We start from the raw sequence: 23,664 nt of genomic DNA, 5'->3' as shown, positions 1-23,664 counted from the left end.
GCTCATTTAACATCTTCCAGAACCGGTTAAACAGTGTGTCTAGCCGCTCGTGTAGAGGCTGGGTGGAGGCTTGTTCATTGGTTGGGCCTGATGTCGCCATTTTAGGTGCAGTCATTTGGTTTCTCGTTTCGCATTCTCTGTTGTTCTCACTCCTTATATTTAATTCAGGCTTCGGGTACATGCTTATGTGGACCAGGATAACCCCCACTGGTCCTGGGGGGGGAGTTGAGAGGCCCGATGCTGCGGGTGCCGCTGGTTTTGGCGGGTCGGGAGAGCGGCCGTCTCTCCCATCCGCCATGCGTTGTAGGCCCCAAGTTCTCGGCCCGGATTAACAGCGTGTTCTCCGGCTTGAAAGGTGTCAATCTGTGCCCCGGTTTGCATAATGCCGGTTGCCGTAGTGGAGGGACCGGATCAGGTAAGGTATCCTCCGTTTTTCGCCGAAAATCGGGCCCAGACTCGGGAGCTCGCTGAAAGCGTGTCTGCTCAGCTCCCCGGTCAGGCCCCGCCCCCCCAGCTCATCATATTGTAACACATCTATACAAGTGTGATAAATGCACAGGTGCAAGTTATTGGCCACTAACTGGCAAGTCTATGTTGGTTATTACGGGATCCTAGAGACTCCGCACTCATTTATTTTCCAGTTCCACACCTTCTATATATGTGGTAGAGCTGAAAGAACTGCCCTGAACCTCTATAAGTTAATGGTACTCAATTTCTTTTGGATTAATGGTAATGACACTTGTGTGTATTTTTTAGTATTATATTGTATTATTTTTTGTATCTATTAACTGTATATGGGAGAGGTTATTCTTATTGCCATGTTGGATTTTTCAGCTATGTCCACATCGCTTTAACCCAGTGCAGGACTAACCCACAAGGCAATGAGTAAACGGCCCATTATCTGGACGACTTCTGACTGCAAATCCTTCATTGACTTAAGCTGGAAAGAACAACAGCTAGTTAAGAAAGAATATACTACAGAATAACTGAACAATTAAAAGGACACTCCATGCCCATAAACAAAATCATTTTAAAAAAATCACGCGTGCATTTACTTTAAATGTTTTGCTTTGGATGGAAACGATGCAGATCTCTTGTTTGAATCCTTTCACAAGCCCCCCCCCCCCCCCCCTTTCCCCAGCACAGATATTCCCCAGTACTTGGGAAACGACCAATCAAAGGCTTCTCGTTGAGAGCACCCGCACAGGGACAGTAGGAGCCAGGAAGCCCGAATCCAGGGAGGTAAAATGAGCCCTAAAGGATGTGCATGCATACGCATGCATGCACTTACAGCCTCACTGAGACTTAGGGAGAAGACAGGTGTGCTCTGTGATACTCATGAAATCGGGAAGATAACCTCCCTGGCTGTCTGGATGACAGCAATGTTGGCGTTTCTGCAAATGTTTTTAAAAGGGCCAATTTCAATTATAAATTAGCACTTATATAAATTGTAATTAAAAAATAGCATACTCTCAAACTCACAGAAGTGCTTTTTTTTAAATTCTTTATTTTTGTGCTTTGTTAGGCATATCGGCATAAAATATTAGCACAAGAATACAACATTTTGTTCTACAAATATTTTAACAGCCATTGTGTGGCGAAAACAGTAATTTAAGTGCTTTTTTGAGTATGGTGTGTTCTTTTAAATTGTTAAAACAATTAATATCCTTTTACAATATTTACCTGATTTATTCACTTAATATTAGTTATGGTGAATGGATACTAGTTATATATATAAAAAAAATGTAGAATAGCCTAAAAAAATGTTGCTCAATTTTGTGTAGTTTCCAAGCATCGTCTTAGAAAAGGAACAAAAAAAAAAAAAGAGAAAATAATGGATTTCCCCAAAAGTGAGGTAATAAAAGTACTTAATAAATAGGCAATGAGGGACCAGAGAGATCATTCATTTCAGCATCTTCCAGCAAGACTGAACCATATAACAAAAGCGGTTAAAGAAAATAAAAAACGAAAAATGCATTCTACAAGTAAGTAAAACACTGTAACCAGATACTAGTCTAGACGTTCCTGTTTTAACTTGGTGAATTCTAGAGATCTAGAAAAAGAGGTACTTTCAAGTTGCATTACCATGGAAACTTGATTTAGACTATGATAGCAAATGTTCTGTGGAAGCCCAAGTTTGATAAGTTGCAGTTGTATCTACATTATTAATAGTAATTATTGCAATATAATAATATTAATTATACTTATCACAGTAATTATTTTAGCGTCTTTATGCATTTACCTAAATATATCAGTATTCATTTTTAATAAAATAAATGTAAGAATGCTTCAATATATGCATTTTGCTTTTCTTTTTGTGTAAATGTAAATATTACAATTATGCACTTGTAAAAATGTTAATATTATTAATAAACATTTTCCTCTTGCAGGTTCAAGCTGTAAATCAGTCTTTTATTTGGTATTAATTTGCATCCTGTCCTGGGAATGGGTCCGTTCAGCGCCAGCCCCTTCCATTATTGTATCCTCTGGCGAGGACGTAGGAACGTCCACCTCCAATAACCGTCCAACTATGCACACTTCTGTAGAACTGGCGAAATTCATTGCACAGCAAGCTAACATGCTAAACAAAGAGGTGAGTGTCTCACTGGGGGCAAGTGATAGTGGCAATGGTAGGTTCTTTGGGACCAAAAAGATTTTGCCGGGGCTCAGTAATATAAGTGATGGTTTTTATATTAAGAATATACGATGTGTGCTGTTTGTATTTCATACTAATGTCAAATTATGAAAAATGTGCCCCACCTCTTCCCTATATTCTCTTAATAGTGCCATATAGATTAACAAAATCCCTTCTTAGCTACTTAGTGTCAATTCTAAACTTCTGAACTTTCCCAAACTACTTATTACCTTGACGTGGAGGTTATTTACTCTTAGTGTGTGCACGGCTACTGAACTTGAAATAACGCCATTGAATTTAGCTTCATCGATATTATTCTTTATAAGGTGTAGTGACATTGAAAGCTATTTTTGAGTGTAGAGTTTATAGTCACATTTTCCTACGCCATTCCTTGCATATTTCTGGGTCAAACTATTGGTTGATAATGAGGTAATGCAGCCTTTTTTGATGCTCTCACAAAGTCACAGCTAGGACAAGTCATATCATCCCGAGGCAAACGTTTTGGTCTTACTGCAGGAATTCCAGAGGAGTATCCCTGTTTTATGTGCACTAAAGGGTTAAATTAATCACGTTATCAATGTATTTACCAAAACATCAGTCTGCTCCTTGAGGAAAGACATTGTTGGCCTTCTGTAGTAACCCCGTAAAGGCCAACACCATGCACGCCACAATAGAGGTGGACTTGTCTGATTTTTGGCCATTAAGGAGTTAATTAATCAGCATTGCCTACAATGTAGCTAGCATTTCCCTAAATCGAATCCTACACACACTGCGTTTTCTTAATATTAGTGAATCTTTGCGCAGTTTAGGGGAACTTTTACTCTTTCACCTGACATAACAAAAACTCCATGTCACCTAAAAAAGTCATATTGTAATAGTTATTTCTTTTAATAATATTTTTCCCACAGTCATATTGCCAGTAAATTACCACAAAAAAAAAATACATAGAAATGTGCCTCAGTCAGGCCTTGCAGTCCCGGGGGATACTGCCCAACAAAGCATATCTCCCTTTTTCTTTTTACGAGTGATGGATTACACGGCACTAGAAGCAAGTTCTTGTATCGTTTCAAAAAATGATTACGCAGTTTGCAATTATTATTGGCTGAATTCCCAAAACCAGGTCTTGCCACATTATTATGACTGAATCATAACTTTTAGTTTCAATTGTGCGTATTTTCCCATATCTCTACCAAATGATCATGAAATAACTGAAAGAGTTCTGTTTAGCAGCAATATAATTTACAGATGCCTCGCTTTAACTTTGCAACACCTAGTCAATTTCCTTTCATTTACCTCAGAACTTGAAAAATGCAACTATTAGTATTATTTAAGAAGAACAAATGTGTAAGCAAAACATGAAATTGCAACAGACCAACAAGCTTCCAGCCTAAACAATAACCGACATTCGGGGTGCCCAACAGGTAGATCCCCAGATGTTGTAGAACTACAACGCCCATGATGCTTTGCATGCCTTTAGAAGACATTAAGAATGCCAAAGCATGATGGAAGCTGTGGTTTTAAAAACATCTAAGATCTACCTTTTGGGCACCCCTTGCCCTGCATGAATTTGACCTGGCCTTTAACAACAAGCAGTTGAAACTATTCTGTAGTCCAGATGTAGTCCGTTCATGCATAAAATGTGAGCACATCCATCTATCTATTGTACTTATACAGCTTCTTACCTATGTTATATTTGCACACATTGGAGGTATGAAATTAAGACAGGTTGGTGGACCCCAGAGGGGGCCTTACTAGTGATGCAACACACGACACTGGTGACACTAGTGAAAGGAGCGGGCATGCCCACTGAAGGACTAACGAGGTCTCTCTGGCCAGCCCCCGACCTGCAGGACTTTGCAGAAATCTCTGTAGGGTCTTAGTGCCTGTGGATAGTGCAAGCACATCTAATGATGTGTTCATGCTGTGTTACCTGAGGAGATATCCCTGGTGTCCCCAGGAAACTAAATCGGGACTGCTGAATTGGGACTTTTGGGGGTTCTGTCTGTTCTTTTCGACTTGTAGCGCATTTCTTTCCATTATAATGTTTTTTTGTAGTGTAAAAGTACACAATGTATTGCATTATCATGTTTTGAGACACGGCTGACAATATGATCTTGGAAAACAATAAAACACACATGTGCTAACTAACGTGTGCATTATTTGTGATTATTTAGCTTTGCAAGACCCCCAACCTCTGCGAAAACAGTCTTGAAACACTGATAGAAAATCCTTTGAAGCTCCCTACCATGGTCTCTGAAGATGGGTGTTTCCAGAAAGGATTCAATAAAGTAAGACTACAATCATAACAGTAAACTACTAATTGCAAAGGAAATAAAGAGGAACTGTTATATTTCCGTCACATTTGAGATAAAAATATCTTTGATTCCTGTACATCAAATGTAGCAATATGCATATTTAGTAATAGTTACTAATTAGTAATAGTTGTATAGTATATATACTTATATTTTTCACTACCTGCAAGTATCTGTAATGTCTTTTTCTTGTTTTAGGAGAAATGTCTGCGTAAGATCCATCATGATCTAAAGAAATTCCAGCCGTACTTACTGTATGTGGACAAACATTTCACAAGCAACCAGGGCAATGTGGAGTTAATTCGATTCAAAACAATGGTTCTGGCCAACAATCTTAAAACGGTGAGTCAATCTGTGAAGTAGAATATTTATTACGCTCATTAACGCCCTTGGATTAGAACGTTTCATTTTCTGTTTACCAATGTGTTGTACTCATGTTAGATTGGCTGGACAAAAAACGGGGCCTTCCCAATCACCTATAGAGCACCGCCTGTACAGACGTATTCATAATGTGGAATTTAAACATTTAATTTCTAAATATCTATTCCATCTAATCTGGATGGCAGTGATAGGAATACTTGGATGACCTACTCCCAGCACTCCTAGCTAATGATTAGGGTCCAGGTTTGACAGGATTGATATTAGTAATGCGGTGGTGTGCATTAAGCTGGAGATGGGAGTGGACTATTGTGCCAGAGAGAGTGCCATTTCTTTTGTTAATACCTTCCCAAATGGTTTGGCTAAAGACTTTCCCCATGGTGAAGCATCGGGATGGCAAGTGCGCATGCATGGCAATCGACATGTTGCGCCAATAAACATCTTATAGCCATGCACCGATTCAATGCATCTCTATGGGAAGCATTCGAAGACTCTCCATGCAGAGCGAATTCATGCAGAAAAAAGCCTGAAAAGGCAGCACTTACATTGCTGATACTGCATTGACAGGCTGTTGGCCTCAGAACTACTACATTAAGCTGTAGTGGTTATGGTGCCCCTTTAATATAAGATGTAGTATGCTGTCTTATATGTTATGCAGTGCATTGAAACAATTGTGTCAGTCTTGGTTAAAACGTGGGATTTAGCCACCATTTGTTATGAAACGGGGTGGAAGCAGGTGTTTTGGGCATTACGTTACACCTGTCACAGAATGTGGTTAGAAATACATATCCGCTGTCACTGTAGGTGGTAATAAGACTCAGTGGCTAAATGATGAAACCCTGACATTGCATTGCTCAAACTTCCACTTTTACACATGCTACCTCAGCCAGAGAGAGGGCTTTAAACTGGTCAGTGTATAATGATGATAATGCACTTCTCAACCTGTGGGTCGGCAAGTGTTCCACAATTTAACACTGTTATGGAAATGATATAATTATATTAAAATATATATCATTTTTATATTTGATGACAATTTTTTTAGAAATCGTTTTTTTTTAGAAATAATTTTACAAAAAGAACTGTTATAATGCTTTCCATTTTTACATTCACGTGCACGCATCAAATTTTAATGTTTTTTTTGTTTTGTTTTGGTTTTTTAAAGGTGGAAGAGACCACTACTGTGAGTAACACACAACAATCCACCCTGACTGATGGAAAGTCTGAAAATCTGTGGACGCAGAAGGTGACAAGTCACTTAATTCTGCAAGCTTTCACTGATTACATGGAGAACACATCAAGAGCTGTACGACACAGCATCAAAAAGGGGAAGCGTGTTTGAACACACAACAAGACCCAACTTACTACTACGTAGTAAATTATTGCAATTCTGTTTTTAGAAAATTTAGCCAGTATTGAAGATAATTTCAAGGTCATCAAAGTAAGATAATGCACCTCTCAAACAATATTTTACTTGTTATATTTACCAAAGCATGTAGCTCAATAGGGTTCAGTTTAAAGTTATTTGCACAGAGCCTAAACCAGGGGTGCCCAAAAGGTAGATTCCCAGATGTTTTAAAACTACAGCTTCCATGATGCTTTGCCATTTTAAAGGCATTCCAAAGGCCTGCAAAGCATCATGGGTGCTGTAGTTTTACAACATCTGGGGTTCTAAGTTATGGGCACCCCTGGCCTAAACTATATCAAAGAAATGTGTGTTTTCATGGTTCATAAAAGCCAATTAGTCAATTTAATCTTTCCAATCCATCATGAAAGCACAAATGTAAAGAGAAACTGTCACAAATATTTAAAGAACATTTCTCAGTAAACATCCATGCGATAAGTGTGTTAAATACAGTGTGCGGGTGATAGGTGCTGTCATCTTCCTGAGTTGACATGCACATACCTCGGCATATTTCACATGATTCCTAGCATCTATGCAATTTGACCGGATATGCAGAGCATCATGGGATACTTAGCATTTACATCAGATGCCAGGCTATGCCAGAACAGCTTTGCATTTCTTAGAGATGTTACTTGAAACAAAGAAAGAATATAAAAAAAAATACACTAATACAGCTATTAGAAGTTGCTTTTACTTCTAAAGTGACAGTTCCCTTTTGAGTCTTAATTTTAGTTTTTGATCAATTTCTTTGATATGTTTCTTTGAATACTGGCAAATAGGAACGTTAGCCCTTACAATATGCTTTCGTAAACACACAAGAAGAAGTTACTCCTCTACCTCAAATATTACTAGCAGAGAAAATTATATGGCAGGAAAATAAAACTTTTAGTACAGAGTATTGAAAATTTAGCAAATTATTAACTTAGAGAGCACTTCCGTAATACATTCATTGTTGTTATATGTTAACAGAAAGCTATTAGATCTGAGCTATTTATTTGGTATATTAGCACGTTGCCTTGAAGATACATAAATGTATATTTGCGCCTGTATAAATGTATACAGAGTACAGAGGTCATATACATATTTTTATTTATATGTTTCTATTAGATTATGATAATTTATTTACTTTTTATTTTGACTTTAACTTATTATGTGCTATATTAAAATATTTATTTATGTAGTAAATGGTGTATTACAAAACTGTTAACTTGTGCACAGTGAGAACATTTGGCTCGGCTGAACCATTTTTTGCAAAAATAGAAATTAGAATTTTGGCTGAATGTTACTTCGGCTCGGTAAAATTTTGAACCGAGATTTCGATTCAGAAACAAATTGGAAGAACAATAAAGGGTGCGATACTGGCCAATCGGCATATTGCTAAATATTTTGCAGTAGATTGATTGGAGAATTTTCCCACCATTTGTTGCACAGATTCAGTAAGAAAACGTTACCAAAAGAGGGGAAAACAGGAGTAGCTGTTAAAAAAAAAAAAATCTGTATTTATATATTATCTATTTATTTAAAATATATATTATCTATTTATTAAAAATATATAGAGATTTATGTTACTGCTCCTCCTTTTCGCTCACTTCTCACTTGATCAGGAATAAAAGCAATATTTAGTGACTGTCCGCTAGCCACCAACTAGCTTTTTTTCCCCATCAAAAATCTCTTTTACTGACTCCACTGTTCATGACTTGGGTACATTGCGGCTTGGAGATTGGGAATTCGACCAATTACCCAAGTGACTTAAATTTGGACAAATATTAGTTTGGACCGAAATGAATCTCCAAGTATACTAAATTGTTAAAATCTAACTTTTTTTTTTTTTTTTTAATTCTTTATTTTTGTAGTGCACGTAAAGGAAACAGGCAAGCTTGAGGTGCCCCAAAAGCAATCCTCAGGAGATTCCCACGCTTAACATGCGGGGTATACGATTAACTGGCACAATTTTATATTTTATCAGGCTTAATTAATGTAACGTTAAAACATCAGTTGAAATGTAAGTATATTATGTAAACAGGATTGGTTCATGCGTGAATTAGGTTAGTGGCAACATAGATAGTACAGGTAGTGTAGTAAAACGCTAGTGATAACATTTAGCATATACATATGTATCTGTGTGCTATTAAACAGGTCGCTTATATAGTATAACCAGCTAGGGCAGAGTCGCTTATAAGTATATTAGTTGCGCTTATGGTTATAAATACGTGTCTTGCATTTAATGTGATATGTTCGCCTCATGCGCATAGCGGTGGGATTGACATGTTGCGATGCAATGCAAACCAGTAGTTATGGTACATGCTTAACTTGCGCATTAAACAACAAAACTAAATAGCAAAATGAGGCAGAGTAGAGCTAAGCACAGGCAAACAAGTGTAGTGAGTCTGGCATAAAGTGAGCTTTAGAAACGCTCTGTGTGGTAGGAATTAAGGATCTGGCATTTGCGTAGGCTGTGGGGGGAGAGAGTCTCTGCATAGTGTGCAGGGTCTTGGGTTGTGGGCCTCACCCCTTGTCTGTCCATATTGCCTCAGCCGATGCCCGTCCTGGAGGCCATACGTGCGTGCCTGGGCGGGTGTTCTAGGCGTTTTTGTGAGCACCTTCCATGGGGGCAGGCGGATTCTGTGGCACCTCTATGCCAGGGCTCAGTTCCCTCTATGGGTGGTGGTGTGGGTCCCCTCATAACGATCCGGTAGGCGGCTGACACCAGAGAGGGTAGCTGTGTGTCATGCAGGGCTCGGCCAGGTGCGTGCATATGTGGCTTGTGTAGCTCCCCAGTTCTTGCCCGTGTGGGGATGGGTGTACGTGCTTCCCGCTTTGCTGGTCGACCACCATTACCCCGCCATGCAGCTGGTCTGGGGGCCTGCGGCAGCGCTCCATAATGGCGGCGCCTGGTGGCTGGGCGAATCCAGGCGGCCACCGCTCTCATCGCTTGGTATTGTGTTGCTCCTCGGTTGCGGAGCACTGCCCACATGCCTTCGCAGAGCCGGTCCATCGTCACCGTGGGCTGGAGTGGCGGCTGGATGCTTGTGCCCTTTGATTGGGGCCTACGTTGGGCCGCCATCTTGGCTGTGCCTCGATGGAGTCTTACCCCTGTGGGCCGCGTGGCCTGTCGTTCCACCCTCGGGTGTGCTTAGCGTGGCTGGGGCGGACCGGGATGACCCCCACCGGTCCAGGGGGGGGGGCGGAGGGTATTTGCCGGGTCGGTCTGGAGTTCCCAAGGTCGGGGAGAGCAGGCGTCTTGCCCCGGTTCCTATAGGCCCCGTTCGGCGTTTAGCGCCCCCGTCTCCGACGGGCGTCGGAATCGTGCCTTTCTCTTCCGTGGTGCACCCCCAGCATGGGTAGTGCACCCAGAGGTGTCTGTGGGTTTTGTAGCCGCCGCTGAACTGCCAGATTGTGCCCGTCGGGCAGGAGCTCATGCAACCTGCGTCCGCTCCGCTTGACGGTCAAGCTCCGCCCTCTAAAATCTAACTTTTAACAGGTTTATATCTACAATATGTTAAGTCATCTGTGATATCTTTAAACAGAAATATATGTATATCTATATTAGATCTGTATTTAAGGTTGTTTCTGAAAACGTAAACGTCCCAAATAATTTACAATTTATTTATTTTTTATAGTCCATCATTTTTTTTAACATAAAAAAAATTCGTTTTTTTTAGGTTATTAATTAATTTTGTTTTTCTATAGATCTTGTTTGCTTTATAAAGTGAAGCATCCAGATTTGTCTCTACATTGAATTCAAAGTGTAGGAGACTTATTTTTCTTCCATATGTTAGTTTAAGATAGAATTAAGGTCATAAGGAATACTGACAGTACTGATTGCACATCAAGGTAAATTAAGGATAAAAATTCTAGTCTGGTTACTTTAAACTATCTACAACAAATAGTGTTGAATATTGTGTTTTCAATGAAAACAAAGTAAGTAATATTATGGTTAATTTATGCAGAATTATGTTTTTCTGGATTATATTTTGAAGATCTTTTATAATGCGGATTTTGTAACTGTTATTTATCTGAATGTGAAATCTAAATTACAATTTTATAATGCTCTATTAAGTAAACATTTTGTTTGAGTGTGCTATTTATTAAATTTTATTTAAAAGAAAAAACTTTGTGTCTTTTATATAAATCTTCATTTACTTATTTAACATTTGGAACTTCCTAACACTCTATTGGGCTACAGAACTGCAGATTTTTCTATATTTTACTGATAACTTGTTTTTTTTTTCAATTTAAAGTGTATTGACATTTTCAGTGGGATGCTGGCATTAATAAATAACAGTATCTGATTACAGAGATAACATCATGATTTCTGTAACATAAGTTTACAATCCAAATGCATGAGAAAATTATATATAAAGGCATCAGTTGACTTGTGTTAACAATGGCAAGGCCAACGGTAAAAATATTAGTTATGTCCAAAATTCAAGGATCTGGTCAGTGAAGAAAGGAAGCATAAGGAGATAAGAACAGAATGACAGGCAAATTAATCAATGGCTGAAGAGGGAAACAAATACCACATGTATTATTATTTGGGTTTTTTTTCCTGTGATTTTAATTATTCAGTTGCAGCCATTAACACAAGCATTGCTATACAGATAAAGTGTATATCTGTTGTGGGAAAAATAAAAACAGCATTGGCCAAGTAAGCGACGTACGCAGATCTAAAATCTCATTAAACAAAAGCCATTGCCAACATACGAGTTATGGCTCAGGTAGTAACAAGTTGCAGAGAATTCATTGTGATGGACCTCTTAACACGGCTTGGAAGCAAAGTATTATTTGCATGATGGATACGGTGTTTAATTACCCTGATAGCGCAGCAGGGCCAGATTGAGGGGCATCTATGATCACACATACTGGGTTATTCACTAGAATGAGAATCAAATTTAAGGCAAACGAAGTTAACCTGGAAGCATAACTGACTTGGAGAATGCTTTGAGTTTGGTCATGCATTTGGATTCCCGACAATTCTCACTGTAGTCCTCCTGGAAGGAAAGTTCAGATAGATAAAATTGTGAAGGAGCATGGTTGGAAAGGACCACCATCGCTAATAAACATAACCTCCATCATTGTAGTGACTGGTAGGGGAGATCTTGAAAAATGAAAAGCTTCTAGTTATTGAATGAGAAAGATAGCGAGGAACACATTGCCTTTAGTTATAGACTCGTTAACAGAAACATTCTAAAGCTGCAGTTCCAGCTGTACAGACATATCGATTACTAGTAAACATGACTCTACAGCTGGCATCACACAGTGGGGTGCCACCAGTTTGAAAATCCAAGCAGACTCCAAAATAAGGACCTGTTTTCCCTCCATAAACATTTCTTAAAGTCCTAGAAGAGGGTTTTAATATCACCCCCAGTAGAAAGAGCAAAGTTGGCAGCTTGTTTCATGGACTTGATACTCAATAACCTCCTCCCCCAAGAAGCATACCTCAATGATACAATCATTATATGTTCTACATTAACTATCCAGTCCTAAAAGAAATATACAAAAACAAAACAAAAAACACAAAGAAGTTAATTGTGTTGCTGCCAATGTGGTTCATTCTCCCCCCAGACCAGAGATCACAAATAAATATACACCAAAATAGATGTTTATGGTTTGAAATTCTATTTTAACTGTCTCATGACCTGTATCATTTCGTCAGAGAGGCATTTGGGCTATGATTTGTGCCAGGGTGGGAAGAAAAATCTTTAACCCCTTAAGGACACATGGCATGTGTGAAATGTCATGATTCCCTTTTATTCCAGAAGTGTGGTCCTTAAGGGTTTAATAATGTAAAAAAAAAAAAAAAAAAATGAAAATCTGATTATTTTGTATTTAAATCAGGTTGTTAACAAAATGCAGGAAATCCCTTTGTAAATACAGATTTCTATTTAAAGGGACACTATAGTCACCAAAACAATTTTTGTTTAATGAAGCTGTTTTTAAGTATAGATCATGCCCCTGCAGTCACACTGCTCAATTCTCTGCCATTTAGTTAAAGTTAAAACACTTTGTCTATGCAGCCCTAGTCACACCTCCCTGCATGTGACTTGCGCAGCCTTCCTAAACACTTCATGTAAAGAGTCATCTAATGTTTACATTTCCTTTCTTGAATATTCTGTTTAATGTAAAAGTTCTTATCTACTGCTCAGTTAATAGCTTGCTAGACCCTACAGGAGACTTCTGTGTGTGATGAAAGTTCAATTTACAGAGCAGGAGATAAAAACTTTTAAAGTAAGTTAACAAGTAGGTTGTTGGAGGCGGAGCTTGAACGCTGAAGCGACTGGACGCATGCAAAGGGAGCTCCGAGCCCCAAACGGTGAAAAACGAGCAAAATACCCTCCCATACTTACTCTTACTTGCAAGCGAACACCCCAAGGCTAAATGGGGAGAAAGGGGAAGAAAACAGCACCACACAAACCCACCTCGGTCTAACAATAGGGGAGATGTGGATGCAGGCACGCGGTGCCTCTGAAGCCAACATGGCGGCCCAACACAGCGGGTGCTCGGACTTCTCCGAGGACATATTCGATGCGGAAGAAGGGGGATATCTACAGCCTCCAGACCCACCACGGAAGGCACAACACTGTGGCAAAGGGGCAGACGCAGAACCGATCACCATAGCGGTCATGAAGGCACTCATGGCGGATCTGAAACATAGCTTCCACGAGGAAGTCACAGCGCTCCGCGCAGACCTGCAGGGCCGCATCTCCCAACTGGAGGGCTCTTCACTGTCCCAAGCCCATGACGTCACCGTACTACAACACACGGTACAAGGCCTGGAACAACAAAACCGGCAAATCGAACATCGCCTCGCGGTGCTTGAAGACGCCAGGCGGGCATCCAACATAAAAATACGGGGAGTTCGCGAGGACATTGCCGAGGCCGAACTACCTAAACTAATTGAGCGCATGTTACTTGCTATACTACCACAAGGAAAGCGCGCAACGATCACCCCAGAAGGGATCTTCAGAATTCCCAATCCAACGAACGCGCCTAACAATGCCACGAGGGACGTCATCCTGAACCTCCACAACAGCGGACACAGAGCGACGATTTAATCAGCCTTCCGAACCAAGACCCCCTTCCGATTCGAGAACATGGACATTTCGTTCTACTCGGATCTGTCCAACAGCACCCTAGTGTGGTGCAGATCGCTAAAGCCACTCACCTCAATCCTCCGTGCCCACAAAGTGGATTACCGGTGGCGACCCTCCAGGACACTAACTAAGTCACGCGAGGAACGGACTCCCACAACATCCAGGACATCCAAGACGCCCCGGCCTTCCTGCAGCTTCTGAACTTACCCCACAATTTGCTGACCCCGGCGGGGCCTGTCACAAGCAACCACAGCTCCCCCAACCGCACCCATACATGGGATCCGGATAGGAGCGTCCCGTTCATTCCCCAGAGCTCCACACCAGAGGCATATGCAACAATCACGAGATAGAGACACTGGGGCTATCACAGCCTGAACCCGGCTGAACTCGCTACATGAAAATAACACCTAGTAAACCGGACCGTGGCATGTCTTACTCTGCTCAACAAATGTGATAGTAACCTGGCGGGTTGTATTTTACTTTACAATATGCAAGTTGACTAGCTTATCATCTTATACTTTGTAAGGGTACATGCTACCCAGTATGACACATCCTAATATTTACTAGAGCTATACAAAACGTATGCATTGAATTTAACGTGTTATGCACAAAGTGTAGTTTTCATTTATGATGTTTATGTTAATACACTGTTTTTTCCCATACTTCGTTTAATGCAAACCGTTGCCTCAGACTGACAGTACTAGCAGTTAGCATAACCAGGTCAACCAAGACCAACTATCTATCACGAGACAGATGTTACCATGCCCATAACTAGCCCCAGTGCATACTTCTGCGGTACTTAATGCATATGACCCATGTCAACGTGAGCAGCTTGTTTTATGTGATAATCCTGAGAGTGCGACCCATCTTTCCTCACAGACCGGCTCCACAGGTTAACAGCATGAGTTACCCTCTAACACAGCTCACTCCCCTGTAACGCGTGCGCTACTGTTATTTACTCTATTATATGTTTTAAAATCGCCTAAATTGCTAACGAAAATCTTCCTGCCACAGGGGGCAGCCTAAGCTTCATTAATTGAGCATGACTATTTCACACAATGACCCAATGGTCCCTGACCTCTAAAATCCCTGCACTGACATGCTACTCACCACGCTAACCAGTATTCAAACCTGACAGCAATGATATGACTGCTAACGACTTACCCCTGTTTAACCCCCTATACTACATTATCTGTAGACTCTTAATATCCTTCCTTTAAGTTATGTTCTCACGTTGACTCACACTGGAGAACACAGGGAGGACTTTACTTGTAGTTTACATCGTAACAATGCTGATAGTAATTATCCTTAAACATGTATGCAAGCAAGTTAGAGCTGTAACTAATGGCCCATGCTTATGTCGGTCGTATCTCACCCACAACAGGCACAGCATAACTCCCAGAACACACAGCCTATATTAAGCCAGTTCGCAATATGGCATCACCCAGACAAGCCATACAACAAACATTTACATTTTATTGCGATACCTCTGACGCTGCATCACTGCGCTAGAAGTGCGTATACTAAAACATAGTGCTACACAACTCAATGTTTAAGCTAATCGAAATATTATACTGTTGCAATCTTCTTATGATTTTTCTTTTTAACCAAAAACGTGCCTGACTATTGATAACCACAACCTGTAAAGTGAATGTTTATAACTATACTCTGATGACGCTGTTGTGGCGCACCAGGGTTTACTGTTCTTTTTGTGCACAAAAAAAATAAAAAGAATTAAAAAAAACAAACAAACAAGTAGGTTGTTAGAAAAGTATTCACTGAGGGCTTAATAGGTCATTTTTGACAGTTGCAGGAGATGAGTCATGGAGGGTGGAGGATAAAAACCTGCTAACAGTTTAATTGATAACGCTTTCTTGAAGAAGTGAGTTTTTAATGATTTTTTTGAATGAGTGGGTGAAATTCTTATGGAAAAGGGAAGGTTCCACAGAAGAGGTGCAGCCCTGGAAAATGATTGTTCAGCAGAGCGTTTGGCTCCACACCCTCACTGAGATCATAAGAATTGACTAGCTTAGCCAAACCAATGCTTTCTTATTGGATTGGCTGAAATGGTCAATTCTGATGATGTCAGCCAAGGCACATCAGGGGAGGCACCCGCAGACCCACGTGTCGCTGGCTTAAAGGTAAATGTTTAACTTATTTAAGGGTGGCAATGGACCTAAGTAGTGGTTTTAACACTATAGGGTCAGGATTACACGTTTATATTCCTGACCCTACAGTGTTCCTTTAATTCCCCACACCATGTCCCACTAAAGTAAAGAGCCCTGATTTGCATTCAGCGACAGCCAAGTACAGCAATACCTCACTTATATTTCTAGAGATCACAAATAAATATACACCAAAATAGATGTTTATGGTTTGAAAGTCTATTTTAACTGTCTCATGACCTGTGTCATTTCGTCAGAGAGGCATTTGGCCTATGATTTGTGCCAGGGTGGGAAGAAAAATCTTTAATAATGTAAATAAAAAAGGTAGTAATGTAGGTCAGGCAGCTCATTATTACAGTGAGTGCAGCAATATTAGGGACTTACATACCCCATACAGATCATATCAGGAAGGGGTTGAAGGAGAATACAGCATTATTTTCTCATGAATCAGGATGTACATTTGCATATGATGGTGCACGGCAATTCCCATTGTATTTCCTTTTGTTTCGGACCATATTTTACTATCTAAAGTGAAAAAAATAAAATTGCAGTAAAAGGGCAATTCTTAAAGGACCACTCTAGTGCCAGGAAAACATACTCGTTTTCCTGGCACTAGAGTGCCCTGAGGGTGCCCCCACCCTCAGGGACCCACTCCCGCCGGGCTCCGGGGGGAGGAAGGGGTTAAACTTACCTCTTTCTCCAGCGCCGGGCAGGGAGCTTTCCTCCTCCTCTCCTTCTTCTTGCTTGCGACGTCATCGGCTGAATGCGCATGCGCAGCAGGAGCTGCGCTCGCATTCAGCCGGTCGCATAGGAAAGCATTTATAATGCTTTCCTATGGACGCTTGCGTGCTCTCACTGTGATTTTCACAGTGAGAAGCACGCAAGCGCCTCTAGCGGCTGTCAATGAGACAGCCACTAGAGGAAATAGGGGAAGGCTTAACCCATTCACAAACATAGCCGTTTCTCTGAAACGGCTATGTTTATATAAAAAAAAAAAAAAGGGTTAATCCTAGAGGGACCTGGCACCCAGACCACCTCATTAAGCTGAAGTAGTCTGGGTGCCTAGAGTGGTCCTTTAATATTTTCAAGACAAATGATGTGTTGCAGTTCCGTATACGCATCCTTTACCTGAAGAAAACTAGATTTTTGATTACTGTGACCACATGGAACTGAACTTGACAAAGAATCAAAATTGAAACTACAGTGGGACATTTGATGGTGATTTTGGTAGGATTATTATAGAAGAATAGTCTCATCCTAATATCACACTCAGTAGAATGTTGAACTAACACTTCTTTAAATAAAAAAAAAACCCTAAAAAAACATATCACAAAGTACACTTATAATGAAATCATATATATGCATTGCATATGTATAATATATTATAGAATGCTTTAATTATAATATATACATATATATAATTTGTTTTTTACATTTCAGGAGTCTGGGGGACTGCCTGACAGCTCAGACAGTCCCCCTGCAGGCAGCTCCATACACTCCTATTGCGGCCATGTGATCAGCAGAGGGGACTGCTAGGCTCTAGGGCAACCCCCCCGGTTGCTGCAGGGGGACTGCTAGGCTCTAGGGCAACCCCCCCGACCGTGATCGCCGGACCAGGTAAGTGTAGGGCACCAGGACGGCGGGGGAACGACTGGGCGTACTATACCGCCCTCCAGCGTTTAAGTCCACCCCTTCAAGGACGGCATAGTACGCCTGCTGTCCTTAAGGGGTTAAAAGTTACTTGCCTCTGTAAACCTGGGAAGTTCAGGTCACACTCACCAGGTCTTAATTTTCATTAACCCATGGCTGATGGCAAGTGGAAGTTTTGAACCCTTATTCTACAATATACCTTGTACAAAACTGATGCTTTAGTATGAGATTCCATTCTAATGGATGGTGTTCATTCACGTGTATTTCAAGCTTATATTTGAGGTTCAATTTTAAAAATTTTCTTAAACGGTTATGCTAAAACGCTAAATGTTTAGACCTCAGATACACCCAAAGATATTGCACAACTGTAAGAATGAACAAACAATTATATTTGTTTTGTTTCCTGTTTTAAACAGACCATACATTCAAGATAAACGACATTTCAGGATAGGATAAACATATGTAAGTTAAACATTTATATAAAAAAAATGTTATTTAAACAAAATCAATTTAAGCACTGCAAATAAATAACATTTTATGTTTCAATAGAAAACACAGTCATCCTTTGAATATGTTAAAGAGGTGGTGAATTGACAGTGGTTTTGTTTCTACGGACATCATACTAAATAAATGTCTGTGTTGGTCCATTTTACGCTATGTTGAAAAACGTCATGCCGTTCTCTTAAATTTCAATACTCTTATTCTTTTATCGCTGATCTTCTTTATATTTGAAGTTGAGAATTCTTGTTGTGTAGCTTTCTTTAGCCCCAAAGCAAACTAAAAAGATAGAGAAGAAAGATAAATGGATTAAAATAGGAGTAGATCATCTAAAACTGGGACGGTTTCATCACATCGGGATAGTTGGGATGTATGTAGGAGTGATATACACCCAACCAGAAACAAGTCTGTCAAGAAGAATGGAACAACAAAGGTCACAAATAGATTAGTTATAAATCAATTATTGAAGGAAAAGGCAGCTTTATCATATAATAAACATGAGAGTGATATTTACGCAAATATATATATAGATAAATGTGTGTGTATATATCTATATGACTAAAATATTAAATATCCACACCTTATGGTAATAAAGAAAATAAATAGAATGCTTCAGAGTCTGTACTTCAACACTTTCAAGAAGAGTAATAAAGATAAAAGGATAACGCTTTATTGCACATAAATACTCAAACTTGGAAAAAGAAATACCCTTAATGGAGTTATAAAGCTACGATATTGCATATATGAACATAGATCACAAAACAAGTACAAGGGAATCCTAAGTGCAAACAGTATATATATATATAAAAATTGTTTAATAAGTGGTGAAATAATGAAAGTATTGGAGAGGCCGTGCCAAGACTATGATAGTGCACCCTGATGAAGTCCTCTTACAAGGTTACTATTTTTTTAACATTTTTTCTTTTTTTTAACAGTTCACTTGATTTATTTTTGTCCTGTAAGGAACGTGGTTATCAAGAGCTCACAGAGAGATAGACCTTTACATCTAGCCATGCTTTGAGGTTGTGGAGATAGGATCTTTAAGGGGTCCATTTTGTGGCCCCAGGGATATGAATACTTAGAGTCTTATACTGAGCCAGACTGAGTCTGCAGGGTCAGGACACTTAGGGGTTACTTAGAAGTAGATACCCTAAAGTATGAATTGATAAATCTTCGCTACCTGAACATTATAGATCCACACTTGTAATACAGTTTTACCCTCATTGCTAAGATATGATGTGGAAACGTATTTGGTTTCTAATTGCATAATTTTCTCTTTGTGATTTTGCAGGCTCACTGCCCATTAGCGGTGATAATTGGGTATATATTAATAGCATGGCTGGTAGACCCTTGCTAAATGGAGCGCATTCCTGACCTCACAACAATACATACATGTTTCATGTATTAATAATGCCTGGTTTAGCAGGCAGTGCCCTGATTATATGCGGCTTTACTTGAATGCATGCCCCTTTAGATACAAGCTACACATGCTTTTTATTAAGATGGCGTACACACCTTCTGTCTCTCCAATAATTTCATTATTTCATACACTCATTCACCTTCCGTCCACATTAAATCATCCTGCATGGTGTAAAATGTGACAATGTACAAAACAAAACTGTTTTCATGTATTTTTGGAGGCAAGTAACTTGGCTAATAAATGGACATATATGCAAGTGCGTTTATTGTTGTGTTAGTGTATGTGAGAGAAAATGATGATGCTTGATGCATGTTTGTGTGTGTGACTTGTGAGATGAGATGTCTGTGGGTGAATGTGAACTGGACCTTGCCAGCATACGTGTAACTGATATCAGTATAAATGAGCATACATTTACATCTCTTCTCATGTGTTCTAGAAATGGGCGCATACATTAGATTTTTTTATAACCAGTTAGTAAAGACAAAGGTCATGCAACGTAGAAAGTACAAAATTAGTAGACTTTTTTTTATGTGCAAATCTTATTATCTAACGTTTTTTTTTTTTTTTTTTAATTCTTTATTTTTGTTCGTGCATAAGGTTAACATGCGAATTTGCACTGCCACAATAGCTGGTACAGTCAAGTTTGCATCCACGCTTAATCACATGGCATTGATGACATTGCACTTTTTTAAGTAGTTATATAAACAGGATAATATCTTACGCTCATAAAGACAGGTGAAAGTAGTATTTTGATTCACAGATATGTGTCACTTTGCAGTCACAGTAAGATTAACGGTCAAGCTAGGACATTGCATTACAGACCATAGTTATACACTTTTAGCTTTGCGTTGGATTGTACTGTGTTATGCCCTTGGTATAGTCTGTGCTGTGATTTGTAATTGTGCCTCGCTAGGCGATAGAAACATAGACACAAATAGCCGTCCCATATGGTCAGTGGCACTAGGCCGAGTAATGCATATTGCTTAGATTTTACCAGTGAAACTAACTGGGTGCTTGACAACTGAAGACAGGCATGCAAGATGGTCCGAGGGGACACACAAGGACTATGTTAGCCGTGTAGGTTAAATGCTTTGCTGAATATGGAAGTGGGCCAGCTGGGGTAGACTATGGTCAGCCTGACCGGAGCAAACACAGATCCCCCCTGTATATATGGTAGGGACACTTAAGGACATGGTTAATGTATGATTGGGGGTTGAGTCTGCCGGGCTTAAGTTGGTAGAGTAAAGTCGTGGTGCTTCCTATTTTGCATATGGCAGGGTCCTAGGTGATATCCCAAGACGCTACCCTCGCCAACTATTTGGGATTCCCGTATATATTTCTAGGTAGCAGAGTTATAGCTTTGGGGCGCTTGCTAAGGAGGCGAGCGTTAGTATGTTGCCCATCACTTACTACACCACATATGGAACTCAGTATAGAATCTCATTTTAAAGAGACAAACAAAGGCTGCATAATATATAACTGCTTTTCCTGCTAAAAAGGATGCTGAGTTGCTTAAATTCAGTAATAGCACGTTTTAGACGAAAAAGTAAACCATCAGTGTAATGCCTTATATGATCAGGTTCGGATTGCTATCTCAAGTTATGCTGGCATGTGGTCTAATGCTATGCCGTGTAGGCTGTCACATAGAAAAAGCAATGGCAAAAACTCTGTAGGAATTAATGTATAGTTAAATAATAACAGGTTAAAGGCTATTACTGTACACTTTTCTAGCATGTAAAATGCAGGTCTTATGTTATGAGGTATGGTGAGGGAGTCCAATTGTAGCGAGGTGTGCGCCTGGCAGGTTCCGTTCATGTGCAGCCGCTCAGCCGATCCCCTCTGAGTGCCTAGTACAGTCCCTGGGGAGAGAGGTGAGAGAGGGCCCAAAGTAAGGGTTACAGTTCAGCATGGTTTCGAGTGTGACAGCGTGGCGATGGCAGACATCTCAGGTGTCCCGGGAACCTGCAGCAAATGTCCTCTTCTAGCTGTAAGTTGCGTTGCCTATGGATTTCAGCTGCGGCATGAAGAGTTCATATGCGCTGTTGCCCCCTTGTGGGTGGGTTGTCATCAGACGTTGCAGCCCTGTTGTAAAGGTGCATCAGGCAGAAATCCCTCATTAAAGTGTCGCCTCTTGCCGGGTCGTCCCGCATGTAAGTTCTTTGAAGGGGGAGCGGTATGGGCTACTACTGAGCCTCGTTGCCTGTTTTGATGGGTGTCCTGTGGTGGGTCCGGTTTTGGCGCCACCACATATGGCCTCCGCCATCTTGACTGCTGTGTCCTTGTGTCGGAGCAGGGCGGCCCTGCTGCTGCGCCCTGGTGGTCGGGGCATGCGGGGGTGAGGACCGGGATCACCCCCCCCCCCCGGTCCAAAGGGGGGGGAACGGGGCCATTTCCCAACGGGTCTGGCGCTTGGCTGAGCACCGGTGGGCAGGATAGCGGAGCAGAGTAGACTGTTGTTTTGAGAAAATCAATGGCAATGCAGCACTAAGACCCCAAATTATTTCCATATAATTACACTATACTTATAACAAGTGATCTGCCCATTATTTCTATGAGCAGGCGCATAGTGTGGTGGTAGGAGATGTCACACCATGCACTCAAAGCCACAATGTACAGTGTAACATTGTGAGTGTAATGTAGCCGGCATCGTCTACCAACCATGGGTAGGCAGGAACATAGTTTATATTGGGTTTTAATGATGTCTCTAAAACCCTGAAGTGTGGATTATAGGGCATGTAAAGCCATACTGGAGACATTAAACAAAAAACAACACTATGCAATTTTACCTTCTGTTTTATATCCCTTTATAACATTTGAATGCTCTCAATAAATAAGTGATCATGATGAGGATAATAAATGTAAAGCTTTTGTACTGGAAAAGCCTATTTCAAGTGATTAGAAACACAATTGTTATACATCTATTTAAGGATATTTTATATGAATTAAAAAAATAAAAAAAAATAAAAATTCCAGTGTGGACAATTTCCCCTATAGCTCCAGCAGAAACCAGGAACTTTTTAATGAAGGGGAACACTTGCACTATTTTCACGCTCACAGAAACAGGAGACTGCACTGCACACAAGGAAGTCGTCAGTGTCCTTTTCGCACCACGGCCCAGTTCCTCTCTGAATGGTGCAACAACAGTGTGAAAAGGATATCAATGACTTCACCGTGAGCAAGGGGTGAGTCTGAGAAAGTAAACAGACACTCAGCTTAGCAATACAGGTCTCAAATTGCACACAATCATGTTGCCTACTCAGTACAGATTCCTCTCATTTTCAACACTGTCTCCAATATAAAAAAAATTGTCGTGTGTGAATACTTTCTTTTCCTCCACTTAGTATACTAAACCTGTGTCACAATTTGCACGTTTTTTTCACTGGTTCACCAGTCACTGGTAACCAATTCGCTCCTATCCACAAGAAATTGCAAATTTAATTAAAAATAATTTGAGGCAGCATATAGTAGAAGACCAAGTGGATTGGGCCATTTATTGTAGCCCTGGCAGTCCAACACTTAAAGGTTATGGGAGAAGCTGGATGCCTCGGTTCGATACGGAGACTCACTGGCAGACAGCATTCAGATAAGTGGACCTAACTGGATTCTATTTGCAGACAAATTTAGAAGCAGGCTGCAGCTATGGGTGCCCACCCAAGCTTTTCTTATAAGATTTGACTACTTACTGGGAGTACAGTGGGTTGTATCAGTTGTGGTGTTTGGAGTAATTCTGTAATTTTTATTCGTAAAGTGTTTAAAAGTAAAAGAAGGACCCTGGGCACAGTCATGCTAAATCATACAAGTGATGGGCAGCTGTTATTTGCTGAAAGCGGTTTTAACTACTCAAAGACTATATCGTGAGCTAGCACCAGGAGATTGCAGGCAACATAAACTGGGTTATTTACGAATGTAAGAATTTCAAGGAATTCAAAGTGAACACAGAATTAAATTGAATAAGGTTTCTTAATTGGCTGTTCTGGCCTAACATTTGAAATCTACTTTGAATTCCCAGCAATTCTCACTATACTAAATAATCCTGAATATGCTTTAAAGAGATTGAGTGGCTTTGGTGCCTAGAATGTCCCTTTTAGTGTTCACTTCAACAAAGTATAT

The 23,664-nt window shown here is 40.3% G+C and overlaps 2 protein-coding genes across 2 annotated transcripts in view; one reads left to right on the top strand and one right to left on the bottom strand.

Annotated features, from left to right (window-relative positions):
* The first annotated feature begins 1,972 nt into the window (after window positions 1-1,972).
* On the top strand, window positions 1,973-6,664 carry IL6 (interleukin 6). Its single transcript, XM_063453131.1, has 5 exons — window positions 1,973-1,985; window positions 2,391-2,593; window positions 4,810-4,923; window positions 5,146-5,301; window positions 6,488-6,664. The coding sequence occupies exons 1-5, from the start codon at window positions 1,973-1,975 to the stop codon at window positions 6,662-6,664; spliced, it is 663 nt and encodes a 220-aa protein (XP_063309201.1).
* An 11,340-nt stretch (window positions 6,665-18,004) lies between these two features.
* Window positions 18,005-23,664, bottom strand: part of TOMM7 (translocase of outer mitochondrial membrane 7) — a 29,590-nt gene continuing 23,930 nt past the window's right edge. Inside the window, exon 3 of the mRNA XM_063450718.1 lies at window positions 18,005-18,413. Coding sequence (XP_063306788.1) covers window positions 18,398-18,413 — 16 coding nt within the window. The 3' untranslated portion in view covers window positions 18,005-18,397. The remainder of the gene's footprint in view (window positions 18,414-23,664) is intronic.

The sequence above is a fragment of the Pelobates fuscus genome, chromosome 4, assembly GCF_036172605.1.
Source record: "Pelobates fuscus isolate aPelFus1 chromosome 4, aPelFus1.pri, whole genome shotgun sequence".
Lineage (NCBI taxonomy): Eukaryota > Metazoa > Chordata > Amphibia > Anura > Pelobatidae > Pelobates > Pelobates fuscus.
This window is presented reverse-complemented; position numbering and strand designations above follow the sequence as displayed.

Excerpts from the sequence above, each read along its gene's own strand:
- IL6 (XM_063453131.1), top strand. Across the intron at positions 4,924-5,145 it reads TCCAGAAAGGATTCAATAAA|GAGAAATGTCTGCGTAAGAT; the intron begins GTAAGACTACAA and ends TTCTTGTTTTAG. Across the intron at positions 5,302-6,487 it reads TTAAAACGGTGAGTCAATCT|GTGGAAGAGACCACTACTGT; the intron begins GTGAAGTAGAAT and ends GGTTTTTTAAAG.